The sequence below is a fragment of the Onychostoma macrolepis genome, chromosome 16 (assembly GCF_012432095.1).
Source record: "Onychostoma macrolepis isolate SWU-2019 chromosome 16, ASM1243209v1, whole genome shotgun sequence".
Lineage (NCBI taxonomy): Eukaryota > Metazoa > Chordata > Actinopteri > Cypriniformes > Cyprinidae > Onychostoma > Onychostoma macrolepis.
The window spans coordinates 20,219,435-20,245,946 of NC_081170.1; the positions used below are offsets into that span (position 1 = coordinate 20,219,435).

General features: G+C 36.4%; 2 protein-coding genes across 2 annotated transcripts in view; both read right to left on the reverse strand.

The window, feature by feature from the left end:
* Positions 1–78: 78 nt before the first annotated feature.
* On the reverse strand, positions 79–7,047 carry trpv6 (transient receptor potential cation channel, subfamily V, member 6). The gene is made up of 18 exons (XM_058747692.1): positions 6,465–7,047; positions 6,256–6,326; positions 4,754–4,914; positions 4,265–4,362; positions 4,056–4,178; positions 3,825–3,965; positions 3,602–3,700; positions 3,340–3,515; positions 3,098–3,244; positions 2,873–2,952; positions 2,075–2,210; positions 1,909–1,995; positions 1,733–1,809; positions 1,128–1,293; positions 981–1,047; positions 634–902; positions 441–547; positions 79–341 (listed from the first exon to the last, which is right to left on the reverse strand). Exons 2-18 carry the CDS (start codon positions 6,310–6,312, stop codon positions 83–85), a joined length of 2,250 nt encoding a protein of 749 aa, XP_058603675.1. The 5' UTR covers positions 6,313–6,326; positions 6,465–7,047; the 3' UTR covers positions 79–82.
* Positions 7,048–8,947: 1,900 nt separating this feature from the next.
* ephb6 (eph receptor B6) overlaps positions 8,948–26,512 on the reverse strand; it is a 54,192-nt gene continuing 36,627 nt past the window's right edge. The window contains exons 6-19 of the mRNA XM_058747691.1: positions 23,721–23,876; positions 21,265–21,536; positions 19,974–20,055; positions 18,992–19,116; positions 17,123–17,285; positions 15,181–15,295; positions 15,008–15,063; positions 14,517–14,633; positions 14,140–14,387; positions 13,384–13,602; positions 13,098–13,247; positions 11,843–12,027; positions 11,609–11,764; positions 8,948–10,911 (exon numbers count right to left, since the gene is read on the reverse strand). Coding sequence (XP_058603674.1) covers positions 10,806–10,911; positions 11,609–11,764; positions 11,843–12,027; positions 13,098–13,247; positions 13,384–13,602; positions 14,140–14,387; positions 14,517–14,633; positions 15,008–15,063; positions 15,181–15,295; positions 17,123–17,285; positions 18,992–19,116; positions 19,974–20,055; positions 21,265–21,536; positions 23,721–23,876 — 2,150 coding nt within the window. The 3' untranslated portion in view covers positions 8,948–10,805. The remainder of the gene's footprint in view (positions 10,912–11,608; positions 11,765–11,842; positions 12,028–13,097; positions 13,248–13,383; positions 13,603–14,139; positions 14,388–14,516; positions 14,634–15,007; positions 15,064–15,180; positions 15,296–17,122; positions 17,286–18,991; positions 19,117–19,973; positions 20,056–21,264; positions 21,537–23,720; positions 23,877–26,512) is intronic.

Genomic DNA, 26,512 nt, shown 5'->3' on the forward strand with positions numbered 1-26,512 from the left:
ACTCCGAATAATGCAACAGGAACCCTTTAAATATTAGGAATGGCATATGACCCAAACATTACTACTTGATCTTGAGCCATTTTTAGATATACTTGATATCTGGGCTATCCACATTTTCTTCCTTTTCACATTCTATACTCTGCCGAATGAGCTGCCAGCATTTTATTGGTCTCCTCTGAATTCTGGGCCTGTTTTTCACAATAAGATTGGTTTGCAGTGGATCATTTCCAAGGTCACTCTTGCCTGTTTCCTCCTTCTCCCTAGCTGGTTCTCCATCCTTTGAGAATGCGTTAACGTAGCGTCTCATCTTTTGCACCAATGGGTCATTGCGATCCTCCACTCTGGAATCATGAGATGTTGTGAATAAACCAGGCTAATCAAAATGAGAGTGTTTAGTGATTTAGCTTTTGAATTGGAATTGCAATTCAAGGTATCCTTACCGAAGGAACCAGCGTTCTCCAAGGCCGAACGCCAGACCACAGACGCCCAGTCTTGGCCACAGGCGCAGTGGTAACCTCCGTTCCAGCATCAGAGTAGTGGCCACCACCTATGATCAGAGAAACTGATGTTTACCCAGCATGCTTTTAGAACAATTACTGTGGGACTGTACTGGCTACACTACCCAGTACCCACCTGGGTCCTCCAGAGTTCGTCACGTTCCTGGGTGACCCTCCACTGCGTGTCGCTCATCATGGCGATCAGGAGGTTGAACAGGAGGATGTAAGAGATCACACTGAAGCAGATGTGGACACAGTGCACCACTGGATGGGTGTAGAGCGTATGGTCCACTGGCAAGTCAATCAGACCGATGCTCAGCTCAAACTGAGTGAAGACGGTGATAGGGAACGAGCGGTATGACGGTATAGCTAAAGGTTCTTGAGTCACGTAATAAACCCACAAACCTGAGGAAGTAGACAAGGAAGTTCACTTTTAACGTTACAAATTCACATACGATATGAGTATCTTTTGATGCAACTAACCGGCAGAGGATCCAATGAGGAAGATAAGGGACAACCACATGAACTTCGTCATATCGCCAAATATCGTCTGCAAAAGAACATCCACACATGTCCATTACAAATCTAGACTGGGTCTACAAACCAACAAGAGTAAGCAAAACACTCCACCTTCTGAATCACAATGACGTAGGGTCCCAGCATCTCAAAACCTCGGGCGAAGTACATGACATTGGACCAGCCGAGAACCAAAGCCCAAGCCATTGGCACGAGCTCTTCTGCCATTCCAGTGGAGCGCAGCACACACAAAATCACAACCAGACTCGCGTAACTGATTCTGCCACAGAAATATAAGGAGCTGAAGTGTGAGTGAACTTTTTCAATGTTTTGATGCCAAAGACCTGACATTTTTTTTTTATATGCATACAAATTTATATAAACTGTAATGCTGTCTAACTGTTAAAAATATATGACAAGTATTTAATTTTTATTCATTTGACAGGCTATGAGGCCATATAAATCAGCAATAATGAATTTAATTGATCAAATGTGGCAATAAAAACTGTTCTTTTGAACTTTCTATTCATCAATGAAACCTGAAAAAACCTGTTTTTAACATTGATATTAATATCAAAGGGTTCTTGAGCACCAAATCAGCATATTAGAATGATTTTTGAAGAATCGTGGGACACTGAAGATTGGAGTAATGACTCCTGAAAATTCCACTTTGCCAGGAATAAATTCCACTTTTAAAATATGTCAAAATATGAACTTACAAAGTGATGTGGAAGGGTCCTCCAAGCGCAGACTGTCCAAAATAGCGTTTAGCTCCCACTTTCAAAATACTGGGAATCTGAAAATAATTCAATATAAGGAGTGTTTTGGCATAATACCAAGAATATTTGACATGTTATTACATAATGTTTCTAATGTCAGACAAAATTTTGCTGACCTCTATCAGCAGAATAACGATGGCTCCTATGACACTGATAATTTCTCCAATTAAACGCAGGTGATCTTTATAGGTCTGATAGCTCTCCTAAACATACAAAAAGACATTAAGTTCTTGCAGACATATATAAAAGTGCTTTGATACTAAAAATAATAATGTTTCGCACCGTAAAGCCTTTCTGCACTTTTATGGTTGGGTCGTTGTCTGCTTTGGTGTAATTCTCAGGAATGTCCTTCAGGGGGCGGTTTATACAACACAAAGTGAATATGCTGATATACAGCAGGTACACCAGCGTCAATAACCTGCAAAAAGATCAGTAGAGCAACATCATCAGCACGGCTGAAATCATAAACGGTGTTTCATAGCACATCACTGCTTTCAAAGTGAAATATTTTTCAGAAAAAATGCTGAATATGTGGGAAAGCTTGAAGCTATTGAAGAGTCAGCTGAAGAAAAACAGGTACAAGATATCATAATGTTCCTTTAAACCTCATATATGTCATATTTACCCTACATAATTATATCAACTCTTCTGTTTATGATATTACATTTAGACCAGGGGTCATCAAACTTGATCCCGGAGGGCCAGTGTCCTGCAGAGTTTAGCTCCAACTTGCCTCAACACACCTGCCTGGAAGTTTCTAGTATACCTAATAAGACCTTGATTAGCTTCAGGTGTGTTTAATTAGGGTTGGAGCTAAACTCTGCACAACACCGGCCCTCCACGACCGAACTTGGTGACCCCTGATTTAGACCCTAGATTATATATCTATTATATATAAAAGATAAATGTATAATATAATGTAATACTTGTTTTTGCCTTCATTTTTTTTTGTGCTTTTTTTTTTTTTTTTTTTTAATTAACACAAAAAACTCTGAATTTCGTGGATTGCAAGGAAATGCAGCTGCAAATATTTATAATTAAACTAAATGCTGTTTCTTATAGCATGCGATAGTAAGGCACCTGAAGTAATGTTTCCCATACAGATTCCACTTCAGTCTGACAAGCTGTCGAACTGGAGTCAACTCAAGAATCCTTCTGGCCTGAGACAAGAGAGGACACTTTCTTAAGAGATGAACTAAGAAAAGCCCAGCTACAGCAATTTGATTGAATCTGTTACTACTGATGATCTCTGTTAATGTTTACAAGTGCAGCATGCCGTAATGTGTCCTGCACACATTTACACACCTCTCTCTTCTGACTGCTGACAATGATCTCAAGCACTGAGAGGTCATCATCCCTGGAGTCAATCTCAGTGAGGTCATAAAGGTTGGAAGACAATGGTCCCAGACTCCACTGAATAATGCGTCTGCGGTAAACCAAGTGCTGGAAGGCCTGTGCAACATCACGAAAGCATTAAATACTGTAATTCTGTTCTAGATAAAGACGCATGTTTTTGGAAGAGGTGCATGTAAAGATCTCTCTCTTACCACGAGGTTGCCCTCCTTCGCAGCGAGTTTGAACGGCGTGAGGCCTCTGTAGTTGGGTACCATGTCTAGAGGGATAGCGGGGTCCAGATCTGCATCTTGTGACATCAGCAGATCAAAAACCTGACATGCTGTTGTTTTATTGGGCTGCATAACCAACAGATGAAGAATGGTATTACCTGTTCATGAGTGAGAGAAAGAGTTACAACCAAAGATGCAGATAGAAATATCACATTGTGAGTAAAAGGTTACTTATTCCTCTTACCCAGGGAATCCTGGGCCCTGACATTAGCTCCAGCTTTTATCAGCATGGCTATAATTTCTTCATTGCCCACACAGCTCGCAAATGCCAGGATGTGCTCACCTACAGTCACACAATTTATTTATTTATGTCATAGTCATGGGAAGCTACATCTCTCCTGATGCTCATCCACATCCATAACTATTAAAATAATCAATAAATGAATAGAATAAAACATCCATCTCACCGAAGTACAGAAGTCCTCCTCTTCTTTTGCGGAAGTACATGCCTGTGACCCTGGGTGTCGCCACATCACCTCCCCTTGCTATCAACTCCCTGACCAAGTTAACATTCTGGTTAACAGCAGCAATGTGAAGGGCAGTTAAACCTGTCAATCACGGCATACATTCATGAGACCTACAACGAGTTATTAAATTGCATAAAATGTTTGAGGAGGTTTTGTTTTTTAAAGAAAGACCTTGGTAGAGTTCAGAGGTCATGGGCTCGTTGATGAGCTCCGGCGCTCCTTCCATCAACGCCACAGCCGCATCCAAATTATCACTCATCGCAGCAACATGCAGAGCCGTCTCTCCAAGTTCACCTAGAATGCACACCAATGCCAGATCCACATTCAGTTCTGGATTTGTCATTTAGTGTGCCAGTAAATAATGGAAAAAAGTGGTTTACCTCTCTCAAAGATATTTGTTGATGAACAGTCAAGCAGTTTCTTAATACACGCTGCATTATTCTCCTTAGTGGCGGAAAACAGGGGGATGTCATTGACTCTGCAGAACATAAAGAGACATGACTACAACCGTAAATGGGAGCTGAAATTGGGACAGGTTATGTTTGCAAGGCAGCACATATTTCTGTAATTATTTCAGTTGCAGTTAAAATGTTTTGTAGGCAATTTCATTTTCTGTTTGGTTTATATCAATTTGATCATTTTAAGACTAAACTTAAATCTCCCTTTGACTTGCATTGTTAAATTATTCCACTGCAAAGTTGGCACAGAAGCAGCTAGCCTATACAATTTTACAGCATAGCCATGACAAAATGTGTTCATTTACACAGAACCTAAACTTACAAGCACAACATTCTTTTCCTAGCATTTCCTTGTTGAAATAAAAAAAGTAGTTTCTATTTTATTATACTGAATAATTGTTCATTCTTTACTTTTTGTTCTGCGTGAGGAAGGTCTCATCCAACATTTCGTTCCATCCTTTTCTATGCTGAAGGCGGAACTTGAGTTGGCTCCACCAATGGTTTATCTCCCCTGCAGCAGTTCTGGAGATGGCTGGTGACATGGCTTCTGGTGGAGTTTCAGACCAAAAAGACTGACAAGAAGAAATCGCTATTGTCAAAATAAGTTAGACCACAGAAAAAAGCGCGGTCCCACTTTATATTAGGTGGCCTTAACTACCGGTAATATGTACTTACATTAAAATTAATAATTTGGTACAATGCACTTATTGTGTACATACATGTTTTTACATTGTACTTATATTTTTAAAAATACCTATATGTAATTACATCTGTAATTAATTTCTGTAATTACATTTATAATTACACTGTTGACCCATCCCTTACACCTTAACCCACCCTTAAACCTACCCATACCACCAAACCTGTCCCTAACCTTACCCGTAGCCCACCTCAATAGCAGCAATAGTGTTTTGCAATACAGTATGAACACAATAAGTACATTGTACTTATTTTTTTGATGTAAGTACATAGTAAGTTAAGGCCACCTAATATAAAGTGTGACCAAAAGCAATTTTCAGAAACATATTCTTAGAAATGTCTTTAAATTACCATGCGGATGAAGTTATATTATAATTTTATTATACACTTTATTATAAAATCAGTATCTAGTTTATCTTAATAATTAAAAATATCCTTTAAAAGTAACAGTTCTTTTTAAAACTATTACACAAACTTAGACGACTTGTTTATGTGCATTCTATCTAACCCTTAAGTTCATTTTGTTGATGTAACTTCATGTATTTAAGATGATTCAAAATCTTCAATATTTTATATTTAAAATATTAATATATTTTACTACTACTATTACTACAACTTCTACTATTTTTAGTATTATTTTTGACTTGAATTTAACATATGAAGCACATTTCTAGGTTAATATTCTTCTTCTTCTTCCAGTTTTTTTTAAATGCAGAAAAACAACCCCTTACCCCAGTATCCACTTTCAAAACATAGCAATCAATTATTTATGCACTTGCTACGGTGCTGTACCAAAGATGCCAGCATTCTAAACAATATTCACCTACCTTACAAAACTCCTTAATATGTTATTCCAATGTTATTTTAGTAATTGATGTACAGCATGTTTGTTTGACTGTCAGTTGACAATACAAAGCTAAGCAGTCTGACATCAGTATTTATACTTATAGCTGAGTCTGGAAAGGAGGGTGGAGGACGTCACACAGGTGGACAGTAGAAAAGGATCCAGAGAGTTTTAGGTGCAGTGACCCAATGTAGTTTGGGACTGATTGGGACAGTTATGTTAAATACTTGTGTTTGTACTTAGCCTATAGCCTATAACTTTGAATCTTCTCATTAAAGATGTGTTACTACTAATTGTTGTTTTATTATTTTACTTAAGTGATTTATTTGAACATGATTTGTTCTAAAGTGGACATAGATGGGCTGTGTACCTCTATGGAGTTACGAGATTGGTCCGTGGTCCATATTTTTCGGTCCTCACCCATCATCTTTCACCGAGTACCTGAAACAAAACCATATCAGTCAACACTTTTTAAAACACTGTGTCAGATAAATGTACAGCAAACCTGTCCCAAACCAGCTGACGGATACCAGGATGTTCCTGATGAGTCAAAACGACCTTCATTGGGCGGAACATTACCTTTATGGAAGCGCGGTAGGTTTTGAGGTCCAGGGCCCAACGTCCGATCAACGAGCGTTTGTTCTCCTCCACTGAACGCTAACACTGGATCATTCAGTCCTGAATCCGCTCAGAACTAAAGAGTCTTCCTCTTTAAAAGCCAGCAACAGACTACAAGACTACTTCTCTCTGTAATGTGGTGAAGGACTGGTCAGACAGATACCACCACACCAGGTCAAGGCATAAACCGGTTTTCAAGATTATTTCGTAATTGTTTTCACGTCTTTCAACGTAACAGGACTGACCACTTAGCTCCTTATGTTTTGCTTCACTAAAGGTCCCCTAATGATGTTTTGCACGTCGTTCTTGTAGTAAACTAACAAAAAATCTGTCAAGCTCTGAACGAGCGAAACACATCGGGTCTAGTTTAACGTAAAATACCGTGTACGACGTTATTAACCGTCGAGCTTCACGGACAAGAAATGTTTCGTTTTTCTTCTTCTTTTCTTCGTTATATTGTTTTAATCTAACGTTTGTGACCAAAATTCAGCTAAATCTTTCTTAAATAACTTAAGAAAAAAATGTATTTGCACAAAGTTGCCTATGGCAATGGCTTTGCCGTAACTGCTTTAATTAACAAACAAACAAATAGCCTAACTCAATACATAAAATGTTACTTTATTGTTTGCAGCTTTCAATTAGGTGTTATTGAGGGATTTTAGACTATGCAGTTTTCTGGTTACAATTGTTATCATAAATAAAACACATTTTTACTGAGAGTTTAAAAATATTTGTAGAACATTTCTGGGAAAAATTAGGGATTAAGAGGACATTATATGCAATAACAACATCAGAGAGTGGCTGTGTAATATAGGGTAATTTAAGGCATAATACATAGTGGTCAAACACCAGAGACCTAAAAAAAACAAGGCCTAATAGTATGTTTACAACACAAAGAAGAAATAAGTGTTTTGGTTAACCAAGAGAACCATGTTGGTGGGGACATCAGTGAAACCTGATATATTTTCCATATCAACACTGAATGTATACATTCGCAAAAGTTTTACATTTTGCTAAATGTCATTAACTAGTGTAAAGGACTGGTTTAAGGTGAGTTTGAATGGTGTGTGTCAAGAAAGGAGGCTGACTCTTTCTTTAGTTTAATAACGAAAACAATAAAAGAACAGAGGTCCAGATACACAAGGGCTTCTTGTTAGCGTGCCCACGTTCCGTGCTTCCTCCCTTAAAAGCGCTTCCCTTAAAGACACATACACAATACTCTGACAGTGTGTAAGACAAATGATGGTTCTTGATGGTCAGGTACATGAGTCATAATGGTTGGTCAAAAGTGTTTTAAATGGCGTGTAAAATGCTCAGAAAAGCAGTATGGGATACTATCTATAGAATGTTAGTTGAACCGCATGTTGTGAAGTAATGGATGTTTTTTTCCCCCTTCCAGTTGACTCAGTCATGTGTTGTTTTGCATTAAAAGCACATATTTTCTGTGTGTTATTTTAGAGCTTCAAAGAATAGCCTAATGCCCAAGGCATGTGTTTTACTTTGACTTCTTTTGGGAGTTACAGCACCGTGTTTTTTTTTTTTTTTTTTTATGTTAAGGTGTTGTAAGATTTCCATGTGCAAATTATTTTGTGTGATTTCATCCTGCCTACCACAAATGATTGCAAACAACTTATTTTGTTGCAATAATTTAATGGACAGTTTCAGTTAAGTTCACCAGGGTCAGAGTGTAGCAGGAATGCAGAGTTTTGGTCATTTTTGCACCTGGAATAATGCAATTTCTTGCAGAATGCTTTTCACTAACCTATATGCTACAGTGTGTGTGATGCTGTCACAGCAAATATTTACAATAATCAGCAGCAATTCACAGTGTACGTTAACGACCAAAACAAGTGGGTGTGCATGTTTTTTGACACATATAAGGGTAGTTGAGGCATAATGTGTGATATTTTTAATATATTTTGAAAATATTTTTACGTCTTGCTAAATATATATGGAATATAAATTATTCTTTGATGAATAGAAAGTTTCATTTAGTTTAGTTGATATACACACATATACATATGCACGCACACACACACACACACACATATATATATATATATATATATATATATATATAAAATGTAGTCTCAAAATAGTCTCATAATGATAAATTATGCAAATTAGCAAAATGTTGTTTAAACAAATTTACATGGCATATTAACATGACACAGCAGAAATAGCTGCATGTTTTAACTTTCATTTAAAATAGTTATTTTGTGGTGTATGTGTGGACTTTGTGTTGATTACCCCTATCAGATCACAGATCATAATCTGAGAATCTCATCCACTTCCAGGTAAAGCTGACGCACACTGATCAGTGTCTGATATGTGTCATGCTGCTGACTCTGTGCTGTTCATGGGAAACAAGGACACTTCAGCAACGTGATGAGCACAGACTTTTTTTGTGGTTCAAGATCATGTAAACAAATACAGTAGGCATCTTTAAACAAAATCATATATATTTTACAAATTTGGACAGTAGTGGAACAGTGGTGAACAACTGTACAATCAAACAGATTCAAATTTACATCCACGTGATCATACACTCCCTTTTTACATTTTTTTTTTTTTTTACACAGAAATCCATTCGCACTTTTTTCAGCAGCACCAAACAGTCTATCCGTACTGTAAATCTGTCACACACACACACACACACACACACACACACACAATACACAAGGAGCACATCTCTCTCTTTCACTTCACCCAGCAATTGTAATCACATTTACTGTAACACCTACTTTACAATGCTCGTATATTACAGTGTGACTTTATGCTACATTGTTTGAGGGGTGAAATAGTCTTTTACAGGAACACGCCTGCTCATGGACAGGACTAGGGTTGGTGGCGGGAAACTGGTTCACAGGTGAGATGATGGAACATCACAGGTAAGCAGTGACCTACCGTGGCTGCAGTGTAGTGATACTCGCAAAATGCAAAAACTTTACCATTTGTGTCTCTGAATAACTTGCTGTAAGTATTGTATGATTCTACAATACTTTATACACCTGTACATAAAGCATACAGAGCAAAATTATTTTTCTTTAATGATAATTATTGTATTGATAATTATGTTTGGTTTTCCAGTAAAAATAACATCCATAACACAAAATAAATTTACTCAAAAAGCATTATGATTTTTTTTTTTCAATATGTCTTGGGAAAATATTACTTTTATACTACTTGCACCATTGCCAAATAGTTTGGGGTCAGTAGGATTTTTGTTATTAAATTGATCAAAAGTGACACCAAACATGAGATACTGAGAGACTACACTGTTGAAAAGTTAGGGGTCAGTAAGATTTTTTTTTTTTTGAGAGAACTTGATGCATTTATAAAAGAAATGAATATTTTTATAATTTTTTTAACTAATTAGTATATAGTTTAAAAAACGATTTATCAAATAAATGTTCTGTTGAACTTTCTATTCATCCAAGAATTCCAAAAACAAAAATGATCACAGCTTTCACAAAAATATTAAGCATCATCAACTGTTTTCAACATTAATAATAACAAGAAATGTTTCTTGATCACCAAATCAGCATAACAGAAAGATTTCTGAAGGATCATGTGACACTGGAGACTGAAGGACTGGCTGCTGAAAATTCAGCATTTATTTTACAGTATTACTGTTTTTACTGTATTTCTGATCTTGGTGAGCAAAAGAGACTTCTTTCAAAAACATTTAAATCTCACTGGCCCCAAACCTTTGTTCAGTAGTGTGTATTTTCTGAAAACAATATTAACACATCCTTTACTTGATAAGCTCACAGCAAATTTGAGATATTTTTACTGGAAAGTAATGCAAAATACTTTTTATAAACATGACTTTTAGAAGCGTTTTTATGCGGGTTCAGTTTATCGATCAATATGAGTATTGTTTGGTTGTGTAGTTAAAAATAAAACATCTAGTGCCCTTGACCACACGTGCCAACAAAGACATAACAGTCAGTTACCGTCCATTTAAAGTCTCTGATTGTCCTTGCAACTGATTGTGAAGGAGCTTTCTTTTTGTGTTCTTAAGGCTCAAGTTCATACTGAATGCCAGTAAGTAATGAACTGATAAGAAAGTGAGAGGTAGTGCAACACTGAAGGAGGGAGTAAGCGAAAGAAGAATATGGAAGACAACAGTTCAGCAGGGAAGGGTGGGACAGATGGGCAAATAATTCATAATAAAAATCTTCTTTTTCACTCAAGGCTTTTTTTGTCATCCTCATCCTCAGTGTTCTTGTGGGCTGCAACAGGCTGTGGAGTAGATCTCCCAGCATGCACTGCTGTGTCAACACAATGTGAGAAGCATCAGACCTCCACGTGTCCCTGAGTGAGGTGTGTCCTGAGCTGCTTAGCTGCATTTACGATCTTCCGCTGATGACCGAGCAGATTCACTCCTAGAGCCTGAACATCCCTGAGAGAAAAGAGATGCATTATATTCACAGCACTCACACAGAATTATGAGACAGTAAATGAATGTTATTGGTTACCCTTATGTATAGATAACCAACAGGTAACCCACACCTTTAGTCTTAAGATCTAAATAAAAGTAAGACTCCTTACATTTTAAAACAAATCTAAACAACGAACGAAATAAAAACAAACCAATAATTCTATATTTATTTTATATCTCTACATATATCTACACACTAGTATGATTGATATATATATAAAGAAACAGTAAATGCTGTTCTTTTTAACGTTCTATTCAACCAAGAATCCTGAAACAGAAATCCTGTTTTATAATATTACTGTTTATACTGTATTTCAAACAAATGCAGCCTTGGTGACCATAAGAGTCTTCTTGAGCTTTTGAAAAAGTTTATGTACTTATTTACCAAAGAGACAGCAGTGTCAGGAATGAAATACGAGAAAAAGTAAATGTCAGATTATTCAAGAAGTGTGAAAATAAGCCATGGCAAGACAAAATATTGCAACTGCCCATAAGAGAATGCTATTAAACACAAAACATCATTTGAGATGTGGCACAAATGACACTGCGGTAAAACTGTGGTTTTTATTTCTTTTTGAAATAATTTACAAAAAAGAAAGTTTTCTGTGATGTATGAATACGTTGGACAAACTAATATAAAAAGCGTGTTAGAACTTACTCCATTGTGAGTATGCTCACTCTTTCCAGACTGTGGTACTGCGCTCTCTCAAACGCATCCTTATACCGGTCCATCTTCAGAGCTGTCAGCCAATCACCGACTGTTGTCACTGCTGAGAGGTCAGTAGGGGTGGGGCTTAAGAGTGGCTGGGTGGGACTAAGAAAGAGGAGAATATTTTAAAAGATGAAACACAATATTACCTGTTAATATAAGGTGGTAACTTGAGTAACTCACCGGCTGTGTTCGGCCTTCAGGGAGGCAGGGTGGCGTATGAGACGGTCAAGAGACGACAGGAGAGAATCAAAGCCTGGCCGGTCCTGTCTGTCGGCCTGCCAGCACTGCAGCATCAGAGAGTGAAGAGCTGGAGGACAACCGTTCGGAGCAGGTAAACGGTACTGATCCACCACTGCCTTCATCACCTAGACAAAAAGAGAGAGAGGATAAACATGTTCTACAACTTTCTACAGCCTGGTTCAATTAAAGTTACACATAAGTCTTTGGTCACTGTAATAACTAGAGTCAAAAATAGTGGACACCAATCATGCAAGATGCCAGAATGTTACTATGGTTACCAAGCTGACAGTCATCACAATTTCAGTAGAGCGTTTCATGTTTTGTACACACGTGGAATGATAATTTAAGGGATTCACTCCCGTATTTAAATACAGTTGTCACTCCTGAAATTTTATAGTGTGTATGTGGCCTTAGTGAAGTTTTGAGAAATGAAGTGAAGGCAAGAGAAATACAAAAGAAGGGCGCAGACAGTGATTTGGAGGAAAAAGGAACTGAAAAACATTAAGAACTTAGAGTTAGAAAAGAGGAATAAGACGGGGAAAAACATTTAGTAAGATGTTTGCACAATACAAATGTTATATATCATAATTGCGTCATTCACAGGATTTTAGTTAAAACATGTTCAAACACTCTGCGAATCAAAGTCTTAGTGCTGGGTGCTTGGTTCATATCTTAGAGCCCTTTATTAAATCATTCTTTGAAATCCCTATGAAGAAAAAGAATGGGAAAAATACTTCCAGATTCAAAGCAGCTGAAAAACTAGGCTTTTAATGTTGTACTATTTAGTCAACATGTGAATATACACTCATTGAGGTCATTCAATTTCTAGCTGTCGGCTAGAAACTAAAAACTTTTAGAGAGAAACTCTTCTAAAAATACTGTAATACTTCCACAGTACTGCTGCAAACTTTAAATCTCAAGCAGTGATTTGCACACACACAAATATATGATATATGACACTTGATATATGATTTATAAAATGTCCCCACAAGGTCAAAATTTACTGGTATTACTATACTTGTATAATGTCGGGAATAGCATGTAAACACACAGACCCACACACACACACACAAACTGTACTATACTGTGTTTTGTTTATGCAACTGCTCCCTCTAGTGTACATTTGGTTCATTTAACTGCTTTGTGACTGCACGGGAGGTAAAGCACTCCTGGATGTAAAATTTATAATGCTCACCTCTTGGTTGCTCATGTCCCAGTATGGACGTTCTCCATATGACATGACCTCCCACATGAGTATCCCAAAACTCCAGACGTCACTTGCTGAACTGAATTTACGATGCTGGAAAGCCTCAGGAGCTGTCCACCGCACAGGGATCTTACTGCCCTGAAAGACAGAGGGAATAATTCAATCAAACTCAATGACAACACAAAAAAACTCAGAGAACTGAAAATGAAATGAATTTACATACATCCATTTAAATAGTGTTTTGTACGTTTATAGAAATCTTCCCATAACGCACCAGTGAAGCAGTGTAGGTGGGCATGTTGTGGTCCAGACCCCTCATTAAACGGGACAGGCCGAAGTCAGACACCTTACAAACCAGGTTTGAATTCACCAGAACGTTCCGGGCAGCAAGGTCACGATGGACAAAATTCCTCTCTGAAAGATAACGCATTCCAGCTCCAACACCTCTCACCATGCCTACCAGCTGCAACACGCTGAACTGATCCTCGTTTTCCTAAAAAAAAAAAAAAAATTACAAATTTATGAATATGCATTTTTAATTTAATGTATTTTTCATACGTTTAATGTAAAACATCTTGTCATTTTAAATAATGTAATATTATAAAAATATAACAATATATTTTATTTATATAAATACAAATAATTTAATTTCTCTTATATAATAACATAATTCTTGTATCAATTTAGTTGATTTTTCTTATCAGGAGAGAAGCATCCAGGGGAAGAATCTCCATTAAATCTGTGATCTTTCTTTTCTAAATAATATTTTAGAAGTTTACAATAATATAATAATATGTTTCATTTTAATAAATAAAAAATTAAATAATTCCATTCCAAGGCCATTATCCATAAACTCTGATAATTAATAAATAGTATTAATGAAATATAATAAACTGTGATAATTTAACTTAAATTTCTTTTTTTTTTTTTTTTATAATATATAATATTATAATAATGTATAATCATTTATTTCTTTCAAATAATAATTAAATCATTGAATAGAATGTAACATCATGTAATTTGCTCTTACCCTGAGAAAGGCATCCAGGGGTCCATTCTCCATGAACTCTGTGATAATGCGTTCAGGAGGGGTGTGAGTGATCACACCTTCCAGTTTCAGTACATTAGGGTGGTCAAACTGGCCAAGGACTCCTGCCTCGCTGAGAAACACGTTCTTCTCACGGTCTGTCACCCCCCAACGCAAAGTCTTAACCGCAACCAGCACCTCTCTGCGACCTAGTGGCCTGTACCGGCCACGGGACACCTCCCCGAACTGAGCTAGAGAGAGAAATCCAATCATAAGAGTGTTCTGAGGTTTCAAAAAAATCTGTAATGCTTGTTTTATCTGATTTATACACTTTGTGTAAAGCTATCGTTATCCTTTCAACGTTCAACACATGTACTAACCAGCACCAATGACCTCTTCGATCTTTAGGTGCGCAGGGTCGATTTCTCGCGCAAATTCTTTGACCGCCTCACTGGGGTCTTCATAAGTAGAGGGGTCCACGTAATATTTCACCCCACCTGAACGAATAACAACATCCACATTATGTTTAACCCACACAGACCATCTAATGACTGGTTCTGTCACAGACATGTTGCCAGGCGGCTCAAGTTTTCAAGCGGAATAAAGTAATACCACAAATATGTGCAGCACAGTCAGGACTACAAACATAAAAACTACTGACACGGCACATTTATCATCCAAAATTCTCAAAAACCCCTCTTAATTGTGGTGCAGACATAGTACTTTACTGAATCATAGCTATTACGTAATAGCAATAATTACAAAGTACTCTGAATACAGCCCACTTTAGAAGATGAAGATAATGCACATGTAGTGACTGCTGAAGAAGTGTACACAAGTATGCACTGCAGTTCACATATAAAGCTCTCACCTCTGTTGCTGATGTATCTCTGAAGTCTGTCGCTATAAGGGCTTTCTCTCCTTTTACTATAATGGACAAAAAGGAAGAATAACAGTGATATTTTTTTATCTACATATATTGCCTCTTTTTGTTATCTACATATGTTGCACAGTAGCTGAGGTAAAGAATTTTGAGGTACATACCTTCGAAACACAAACACAATGATGATTGCAATCACAACCAATAGAAACGCTGCTCCGCCCATTATCGATCCAATCATTAGAGGCAGGCGATTTTGAATCTGCTTTGACTGTTCCTCTACAAAGTGACAAAATGGCAATACCAAATTAAATGACAGAAAAATAATAAACGAAAATCGAAATATTATATGCACACACACAACTGTTGAAAAGTTTGAGATCGGTATGGTTTTTAAAAAAATAAAAGGACCTTATGCTCACCATTTGATCAAAAATAACATGTTCATGGTTGAATATGTAAAATATTTTTACAATTTCAAATAAAAGTTTTCTATTTTAAGTCTTTACTGTCACTTTTGGCCAACTGAATGCAACCTTGCTGAATTTAAGTAATAATTTCTTAAATAAAAAATAAAATAAAAAAAAAACACTGGCCCCATTTGAACAGTAGTGTCAAAATATCAAAATTTAATCTTAATTGATTTTTAGGAATTATGAGTTGTTAATTGTTTGCATATGATAACATTAGGATGTTGTGAAATCTGTTATTTTTGCTATGGGGATACTTTAAAGGGGTCATATAATGGTACATGCACTTTTACAAGTTGATTGTACTGAAATGTGTGTTAGCAGTGCCTGTACACAACCATCATAAAATGATAAAAATCCATCCAGTGTTTTTTTTTTAATCTCCTTATTTGTTTTACCCTGTCTCAAATCAAGCCGTTCGACCGTGTGACGCCCCTCCCACGATGGTTGATTGACAGCAGTGTTTCAACACAGACCCGCCCTTGCTCGTGAGCGAGCTGTCAATCATAGTCCGCGCGTCATTGTTGATATACGCTGGAGCTGTCTATGAGCAGAATGGCGTCTAAGCGATTGTGGTGTTCTGTTCTCGGGTGCAATAATGAACACAGCAGTCATTTTGATGTTCCTAAGTCCGAACCGCTGAAGACACAGTGGCTGAGTTTTGCTTTTGAAGGGAATATTCCCCACGAGCAACGTCAATGTTTTCATGTTTGCACGAATCATTTTTCACCAGACTGCTTTATAAATGAAGGTCAGTATAAAGCTGGTTTTGCTAAGAAGCTGCTCCTGAAAAAAGAATCGGTACCAACTATTCGTGTTCCTGCTGAACCTCCAGAAGAAGTGAGTGTAACGTTTAATTAACCTTTATATTAATCTTTATATTAATCTTTGCAAATCGCTAGCACGCTTCACGATGTATGTGGCTAATGTTTACATTCAGGGTACATGCATGTTTTCTATTTACGACGTTCTCAATATAATTAATAACCCCACGTTTATAATGAACAAAACGTTACGGTTGCACAGTATCCTCAGAGACTCCCGCTGCCATTCTTCAAAATATACCCTCAACTGTTGTCAAGGCAACACTCCACGTGTGTTGTGTCAAAAACGCCCCACAGAACAGAGGGGCGGGGCGAGCAAAGCTCATTAGCATTTAAAAACACACTCACTAAAACGGTGTGCTGAACAGAGAGCTGTTTTTGAGCAGGTAAAATGAGTGTTTTCTTACAATACTAATGATAATTTTTAATTAAAGTATATTACAAACTTTCAATTTAGACCCTAAAGAATCATATTAGCTTGTACAAAAATGGCATTATATGACCCCTTTAAGCAAATAATTTGTCATAGAAGTTTGAGAAAAAAAGTTGGAAATCTCTGAATTATTGTATTTGTACATAAGCATTGGTCCTTCTGCTTATGAACAAGTAGCATTTGGTACTAAAGCATTATAAAGAGAAATTGCATCTCTACCTAAAACTGCAAAATGAAAAGAAACAATGAACTCTAAAGAGAATAATCGGTAATTATCATGTAAGGAGAACACTGTGAATTGAATAGCATACGAATATGCTTTCATATGTTGGCTAGAATGCTAAATTATGTGTGACATGCTGTATTCTTGGCCTAGTACCCATTGCTAGAGTGCTGAAGTAAATGGTGTGGCTGTAGGGTCCGTAGCCTCTCTCATTCCGGGCACGGATCTGGAAGGCGTAGATGGAGCCTGGAATCAGACCTCCAACTGTCACTGTGTTGGTTTCACTGAACACGCTCATAGCACTGTCCTCATCAGACCCCTGCCAGAGAGACAAAGCACCATCTATTTACACAATCATTACATAACGGTTTATATCGATGTAAAGGGACAGTTTACCTAAAATTCATTTACTCCGTTTCCAGTGCTATTTCAGGATATTTATATACTATTAGCTTTTTTTTTTTTTTTAATTTTAGATTGGTTTTGTTTTTGTTTTTGTTGTGCTTTTGTCATTTTTATTTAGAACATTATTATTTACTCACTTGCATGCCGTTTCCAGAGTTATTATTTATGCACTATTATAGTACTTGTTTTCATTTTAATTGTAGTTTACATTTTTGTAATTTGGTATCATTGTTGTTGTTATTATTATTTCTCTATTTAGCTATTTTTCTATTTGGTTAAATTTCAGTTTTATTAATTTTAGTATTTTAAACAGGTTTTAGTTAGTTTCCAAGGCAACTTAAAAAAAAAGTTTAAGTTTAAGTTCCTTATCTAATATTTATTTCATTTCAGCTTTATTTCAATAATAATAATTAAAAAAAAACTAATTTTAATACTATTTTAATAGTTTATTAGTTTGGGATAGCAATAACATCACTGGTCATTTCAAACCCTTATAACACAAAAGGATTGTACTGATCACACTTTTCCATGCAATTCTAAATGGATAGCTCACCCAAATATGAAAATATTGTCACCATTTACTAACCAGTATATCGGTTACGGTGTTAGTCAAGTATTGTTTATATAGTATTTTTTAATATAGCTTTTATTTTTACATTTTCAGTTTTTATTTTAATTTTAGATTACATTTTGGTAATTTCGTGCTTTTGTCATTTTTATGTGTCTAATTATAGCTTGAGTTTAGTTTATTTCTGTTTTATCAATTGCAGTACTTAAACTTGTTTCAGATACTTTTACATGTAAGTGTAGCTCAAGCATTTAAAGTGTAAGTTTTTCATCTAATAATTCTATTTTATTTTAACTTAGCTTAATAGTTTTAGCTTTAGTTAACAATAACAACACTGGTCGATTTTTAGGAAGGTACTGATCACACTTTTTCATGCAATTATACATATTTGGGTGATCTATTCCCCTATAGTTAAAAATCAATATATTTAAAATGCATTTATTTAATTGAGTATTTACTTTTTCATATTTATATTTCATATTTTTTCATATTTCATATTTACTGACATCACTCGAGACTTACTGATATAAAAATGATCATTAAACTTTATTTAGAGTACTACTTGTGCACAATGCACATTTCTTAATATCAAGCCTAAAATGTGTTTTAATGTCACTATTAATGAGGCTTGTATGATTTTTGAATAATATTGGTCTTAAAATGCAAGATTTTCAAGTGTATCTGAAGTATACTTGCAATAGTTCCACCTTAGCACAGTATTTATATTAAGTACACAAATATGTAAATGTATTTGTAGTATACTTAGCATGAAATAAATGTATTTCAAATACATTTTAGTACCGGTATATTATTTTTCACTAGGGCCTTTAATACTGAACCAGCTTCGTGGAGGGCCATAGCCCTTAGAGTTTAGCTCCAACTCTAATTAAACCCCTGAACCAGCTAATCAAGGTCTTATTCAAGCTACTATCAAGGTACTATTTTAAATCTAAAGGTATGGTGACAGGTGTGTTGGAAAAGGACTGCTGTGGCCCTCCATAAGCTGAGTTTGATACCTGCTTTAATATTTTGCATAAATCAACAGTACTGACCTTGTCGTAGTACCGGAGCTGGTATTCTAGGATGTCACCGTTGGGCCGGTCCGGCTGAGGCCAGGACAGCGTGATGGAGTCGTGAACTCTGTTCAACTGGTGCAGCATGGGAACCTCAGAAGGCACTGTAATTGCACATGTAATTATAAGAGTGACCACACGGGGGCTCATCACTTTATAATAAGCAGCTACTTTTCTACTGCTCTGAATGTTTAGATATTCACCACCACCCTCATTACAAATGCTTTTTATTTGTTAATACACATGTGGATTGACATGTAGGTCTAAATAAGCCATTTGCATCACGCTTTGGTGCATGTTTGACGGTTAGTTAGACATTGCCGAAACCTCAACCATGTTAATAAGGTCATGAGTTAACCATTCTCCACTCCCTCCCTCTTGCGAAGCCCCCTGACCCCCTTCGTCTCAGCCCATGTCTCCATCTGTTAATCAGTCACGTGGAAGCACACGAATAGGTGACTCAATCCTGTTCAATCAGCAGCACCCACGTCTTAAATAATGGTAAAGTTACGTAAACTAGTCGTATGCAGGTCTGCAGAATCCATCTGAGCTTGAATTACTACTAAAGATAGAAAAGAGAGAGAGCGAGAGAGGGGGACGTCTGAATTGCGCCTTTTGTTTCCAAAGTTTCTGTGGGCTGCCACATTGATTATCCTCCCTCCATTCTTCATCTCTTTCCGTCTCTCTTGTTGCTTTCTTGACCATTATATGAAATGACAGCATATCGTGACCCAAAGCCACCTGGGTCCAGAGAGCAGATGAAGAAAAATTATGAACAGAAGAGAGAGAGAGAGAAATGGATGGAAAGACAGACCGTGGGGAGAGGAAGTGGAAAGACAGGGGTGGAGGACGACTAGACATAGTGACAGAGACGCAGAAAGACACTGATACACTGAGCAAACAGTCTGGCGCACACACACATACTGTGGATAGTCCCAGCATACATATGCTTTTCTCGTACCTGATTGGCTGGTGGTGAAGTTGATGCTGGCGAACTGAGGTGGAAAAGGGCTCAGTGCTGACACTTCATTTATTGCTTGAACCTGTAAAACCATACAAAGCTCATATTGCAGCTACGCTCTTCCATGCACATAAGCTGCATTAAGGCATAATCATGAGCATTGTATGGTGAATATTTCTCGGGGTAAGTTTATTTATGTAGGTCAATTTCTGTATAGGAACTTACACTGCCGTTCAAAATTTGAGGTTGGTAGGATGTTTCTGAAAAATGTTTTTTTCTTTAAAGCTCACCAAGGCAGCATTTATTTGTTCTAAAAATTCAGTAAAATCAGTAATATCATGGAAAATAATAACAATTCAAAATAACAGTTTTCTATTTTAATAGATGTTAAAATGTAATTTATGTGATGGCAAAGCTGAATTTTCAGTGTCACATGGTCCTTCAGAAATCATTCTAATATGCTGATTTTGCTTAAGAAATATGTATTATCATTATTATCATCAATGTTGGAAACAGGTTTGTGGAAACAGTGCTATATTTTTTCAGGATTCTCTGGTGAATAGAAAGTTCAAAAGAACAGCATTTATGTGAAATAGAAATATTCTGTAACCATGGAAAAGACTTTATAGACACTTTTAATCAGTTTAGGCATCCTTGCTGACTTAAAGTATTAACTAGAAATTAAATGATTAAAATGTATTACTGACCCCAAACTTTAGTTTAAATTGTTAAACATACAATTTAAAAAAATACATTTAATTGACTTATTTGACTTATTTTAACAAACAATCATCAATAGCATGGAAAGTCGTCACATCTAGATCTTGTAGTAAAAATAAATATATATTAGTTCTGTCAATCAATTAAAAAATTATCCAATTAATCAAATCATTTTTCTGTATTTAATCATGGTTAATCGCATATAAATATAATATTTCATACTTCATCTCCAAATTAATGTAGAATCAACATAAAGATGGTATATTTTAAATATGTCTATTATTAATAAAGACCAGTATCACTGATTCTCTATTAAATGCATTTTCCCTCAATTTTAGCCATTAATTATAGCCATTCAACATTATAATATAATTGAAAGACATAATTTTTGATGCACATGACGTGGATCTGACACACATCCGATTTTCTCCGTAATATACAAGGTCACTCACCACAAATGGTCATTTTGAAATGATTTTTTGTGTTTTAGACAACTCTATAGTTTTACAATATTCTATAGTTTGATTCCACTATGAGACTCTGTATGAACAAAGTGCCTGTAGGTAATTACCTGTATGAGGTAGGTGACCCTAGTAAGCAGGTTTTTGAGCGTGACCCTTGTCTGCTTTAAGCCAGTTTGAGAAGGGGAAAAAGTGACAGTATCTCCACACCAGGAACACATGCTCGGTGGCGTGTTAGTGGCAGAGGGGCAGATTCGACACACCACCCCGTACCACACTTCACTCCGTCCCCCCATGTTCACAGGAGGTCTCCAGCGCAACGACACCCCGCCCTCTGAACTCTCATACTCCCATGACAGAGACGCCGGTGCTGACGGAGGGCCTGAGAAAATAAACCTGAGGTTATTCACAAACAATGTCAGTGCTCACCAGCTCCTGAACCTTTTAATGATTAGCCTCTAGAATGAAAACAGAAATTAAACTTTGGAGGGATTTGGATTTTTGGTTTTTGGGTCAATGACAAATAAGTGCCCATGACAGAGAAAAGGAAAGCTTTTAATTTTTTTTTTTTAATTTTTTATTTCTCTTCTCCAGCTTGCTTCATAATTTAGTTGCCAAAAAACTTGTCATTATATATTAATACTGTTGGCTCCTTGGAAAATTGCTTTTGCTCCACATTTGCAAGTTGCATAAAAAGGTCTTCTAAATGCATCAAATTAAATGCAAAATTTTTCAACAAATGAATAGATCCGAAATAAGTGTTTGATGTTATTGACCAAAGGGGCTTTCGCACCATTTGAAATTTTTCATAGTTCCTAAAACTATTGGCTATCAACCTTTTTCCTACACACCATGATGCTTTGCATGAATTCATTTCCGTCACACTGTAAACAATCAGCGGAAGGTTCGCTCTATGAATGCAATGATAAGCATTTTCAAAAACTGAGCACAATGAGGTGATATTATTCTACTCATCCTTCAACAATCAATCATTAAAAGGAAATTTAAAAGTGTAAAAGCATTGACAAATTACTTTCAACATAACCCCAAAAGCTTGATTATTTCCACAACAATATCATGCATAAATATCACTGTAGTAATATATAGCCTAGTCTATATTATGTAACATAGATTGCCTTAATTGAACATGTTCATTAATATTAACAACGAGTGACAATATTTCAAAGTGATTTCCATTATTTTAGCAGATAACAAATATGGTATTATCTGCTTTAGAAACATTCCAGTAAACACTGCTAACAGGGATTAGAAGAGAATTACATTTTAAAGCATCCGCATGAAAACAAACCTGGAAAGAGGCATGAGGATTTGGGAAGAAAAGTGAGAGACTCTTAGTGCATTCCAGTTAATTATTCATGATATATATGGTAAATTAAAAATAGTAAATGAAGGAAAATTTACAGCTCATTCAGTCAAACTGAAGGATTATTCGTAGTGCAGCCTTATGATTTGAAATGATTTGTTTCAAACCGGAAGGGCCTATCATAATTTAAAACGCAGTAGCCTTGCTAGGAAAAAGGTGGATAATTACCACTACAAAATCCTCTCAGTTCTACCTTTAGAACCTTGAACATCCATGGAACCTTTCAAATGCAGAGTGGAAAAAGGTTTTTTAGATTTTTAAAATGTTCTTCAAAATGGGTTCATTTAAGAACTGTTCACTAAAAGGTTCTCTGGGGAGCAAAAAATGGCCCTTCACTGCAAAAACACCATTTTGGAGCCTTTATATTAAAGAGTGTTGGGCAAGTACCATGAAACAGGAAATCTTTGTACCTGTTTTTTTTTTTTTTTTTACCCCTAAATGGTTCACGGTAGTTCTTTAAGGGTATTACTACTCTAAGGTACTAATATGCACCTTTTAGGGCGAAATAAGGTGCAAAGTTGCCCCTTTAAAGCCTAAGACACACTGCATGATTTTCGGCTGTCCCAGACAAAAGATCGGCATCGTGAAACAATCATTTGTGATTTCTCTGATTCTTCTAATCGGTGGTCATATGTCATACAGTGAGAGAGGTTCAAAGACGGCCGTTGTCACAGTCTTGCGATCAAAGATAGCCTACGATAATTCAGCATGATCATCACACAGCGTGTTTGCTGCTACGACCCGCGTTTATTGACCAGCCAATAAAAATGCAACATGAAATCAACGTAAAATGTCGCTAAAACAGAAAACTGCTTACCTTAAGCTCTTATCCCTTCCTCTTTCTCAGCACACTACAACTGCTAAAGTGTGATTTCTCATGCTCTTTTTGTTTACCACTAGCACAAGCTGATGACGTTTTATTCTTCTATAGGAACGTGGGTTGTAGCATACGAGACAATAGTCTACACACATCGTACCCAAGTTTATTAGATCCAGTGTGATTTGCAGTGATCTTACAGGATTGCTAAAATCATGCAGTGTGTGTCTCGGGCTTAAGGGTTCTGCCCCAGTGACAAGCTGTTGAATGCCTAAGGCAAGTTTGCACATTTTTATGCTTGTATATTTACAATGATTGTTTATCCTTTGTCTTATCTTCTTGCATATAGCTAGTTGTGCTCTTACTTGTGCAGGCAGTGGTGTTAGCATCGGTGGGTCCGCGGTAGTAGCTACTCCGACACTCGCAAAGTTTAGACCCTTCTGAACTGGTTCTGCTGTTAGCTGGGCACTCTGTGCACGAAGCTGAGCCGGCCACTGGTTTATAGGACCCGATTGAGCATGCTATTGAAAAGAGAGAAAAGAAAAACATTATAATTATGGCACAAGATGCACTCAAGCTGTTTGGAAAGTGTCAGATTCCCGCTTTGGAATTCTGTCAATTACACCAGGAACTCAATGCCGAGTACAGAAGGGCAATATAATGATCCAACTGGATGCAACGACTGGCAAATGAAACGTAAACTGTTGCAAAGAGAATTTGAAAAACAATTAGTTTCAAACACACTCAATTAGTGGGTGCAAATGTAACAAGCAAGGTTTATTGTTCTCTCAGGCACTTGATTTATTTAGTCAGATGTATAATTACCAAGAAAACATTGTCGCAAAAACATTGTCGTTCAGCTTGATTGTTGGTATTCTGACAGGATGTGATTCAGTGAGAAATTGTAACATGCCACATGAAAAAGACTTGCCACCCAATGATATGATTGCTATGACCCTGAGACCTCTGCTTGGCTGTTAATGTTAAGAAACACTGCTTCATTGGACTGTTTGCAGATGGATATACTCAGCAGCTGTGAAACACGTCAACCTTTCATTGGAGATCGATTGTGACCCAGCTTGAAGCTCAGCAATGACCTCCATCCTTTCAATTGTTTGGCCACAGAACAAACCACAACAAACGCAATATGAGGTACATTGGGGAATCAATATGTTTGCATAACACACAGTGAAATGTCCAAATGAATCAGGCTTATCAAACAATATAACTGCTGAGTCACAGAAGAGCCTGTATTATGACACTTGTGACAGGAACGCTGTGATTTGTTGAAGTGCTTTGTCACAGAAACCCTGTGACATTATAACGCTTTAACATAATTACGGTTGATAGAGTTAAGAGTTTGTGTTTCATTCTTGTCAGCCTTGAAGTTCTCACAAGTCCTCTGCCCTCAAGTGAATAGACAGGTCAGGCACGTATAACACATTTAAAGCACTTCAAAAGGAGACAGAGAGAGAAGGGAAGAAAGAGATTTCAGTTTGCAGAAAGCTAAAAGGATTTTTATGTTCTCGCTTGTCTGTCAGATTTGATATTCGCTCCTAAACACTACTGTGAGAAGTGAGAAAGAACGAATGAAAGATGGGCGTCGTGAGAGAAAAGAAAGAGAGCGTTGTCCATCTATCTTTCATGTGGTTGGATTATATTATCCAATGTAGCTGTGACAAAAGACATGTTTTAGCTACAAAACTTCCTCACTCCTCAGACATCTCCTACACCTTTCAACATTTCTCTTTCTCCTATTCACACTCCCCGTTCACCTGCTTATCAGCCAATCGCTTTCTCATTTCCACTCTGGCGGCCACTATTTAGCCACAAGGCATCTAGTTTCCTCATATAAAAATAATTTAACACATTTATGGCCATTATTAACTGGCCCAGATTTCTTATCAATTAATGAGATTGCATCAATTTGATACATTTGCTGATCTGCAGAAGGCACAAAAGGTGTTTTCGTGACATGAATGTCTGGCATTAGAGTAAATATAAATATATATACAGTCATTTTTATGTGTCAGATTTACGTGCCGTATCACGGACAAAATGATGCTGTTCTTGAGGAAATCCACTGTAACCAGTGTTGAGAATGAACGGGTTAAGTGTTTTCAAGAGGCTGAAATCACTGTGGTGGCAGTAAATGTTTGAAATATTTAATCATAATGTTGTTTACAGCCTGTCTTTCTCCATCACATGACAAAGTGGCTTAGATACTGCCAGATAACGCACGCTGATTCTAGAAAGCTGATTTCTATAATGAATTTATCAAATTCTATCAAATTTTCTATCAAACGAGATCAGAATCTCATATATTTGACACACACACACACAATTAAAAATACAGTAAAAACAATAATCTTGTAAAATATTATTACAGTAAAATAAATATTTAACATTTTAATATTTCTTATTATCAATTTTGAAAAATTGTGAACAGCTGTGCTACTTAATATTTTAAACCGTGATATATTTTATTTCAGAATTAATGGATGAACAGAAAGCTCAAATAAACAGAATTAATTTAAAATAGAAATCGTTTCTAACATTCTAAATGTCTTGAATTTTACATTTTGTATAATTATGAATCAATCAGTTATATAATAAGCTACTTTTAATTACTTTTATTTTAACATATCCTTGCTAATATATATAAACAAACCTCAATTATATAATTAATTATATTTTGTTATACAATCAAATGTATCTTTATATATATATAAAATTTACAAACTTTTCTCCCTCCTATATTATATTATCAGTTTACTGAAAATGCATGTGGGTTTGAGCAGTTTTATGTGTGTGTTTGACAAATCAAGAGAGAATTAATCTAAAGGCATTGCTGGGGGAGGGGCTTTTCATGTTTAAATAGAGCTCGCCTCAAACAAAAACAAAAGTGATGAAAAATTAAATTAGGGAACGTGTTGTATTCAGAGAGGAACTGAAAGAGACATTGAAAAAGATGCAGATGAAGGGAAACTGTAAAAGCAAATGGACAGAGAGAGCGAGAGACCTCAGTGGAGTGTATAATTTGCCGTTGACATCGTACTTGGTATTTAGATCGCTGACCCAATTTCTCTCTCTCTCTTTTTCTCTCTCTGTCTCTCTTCCTCTCGTGGCTGCTCTCATTCTCTTTATTTGGCTTGCA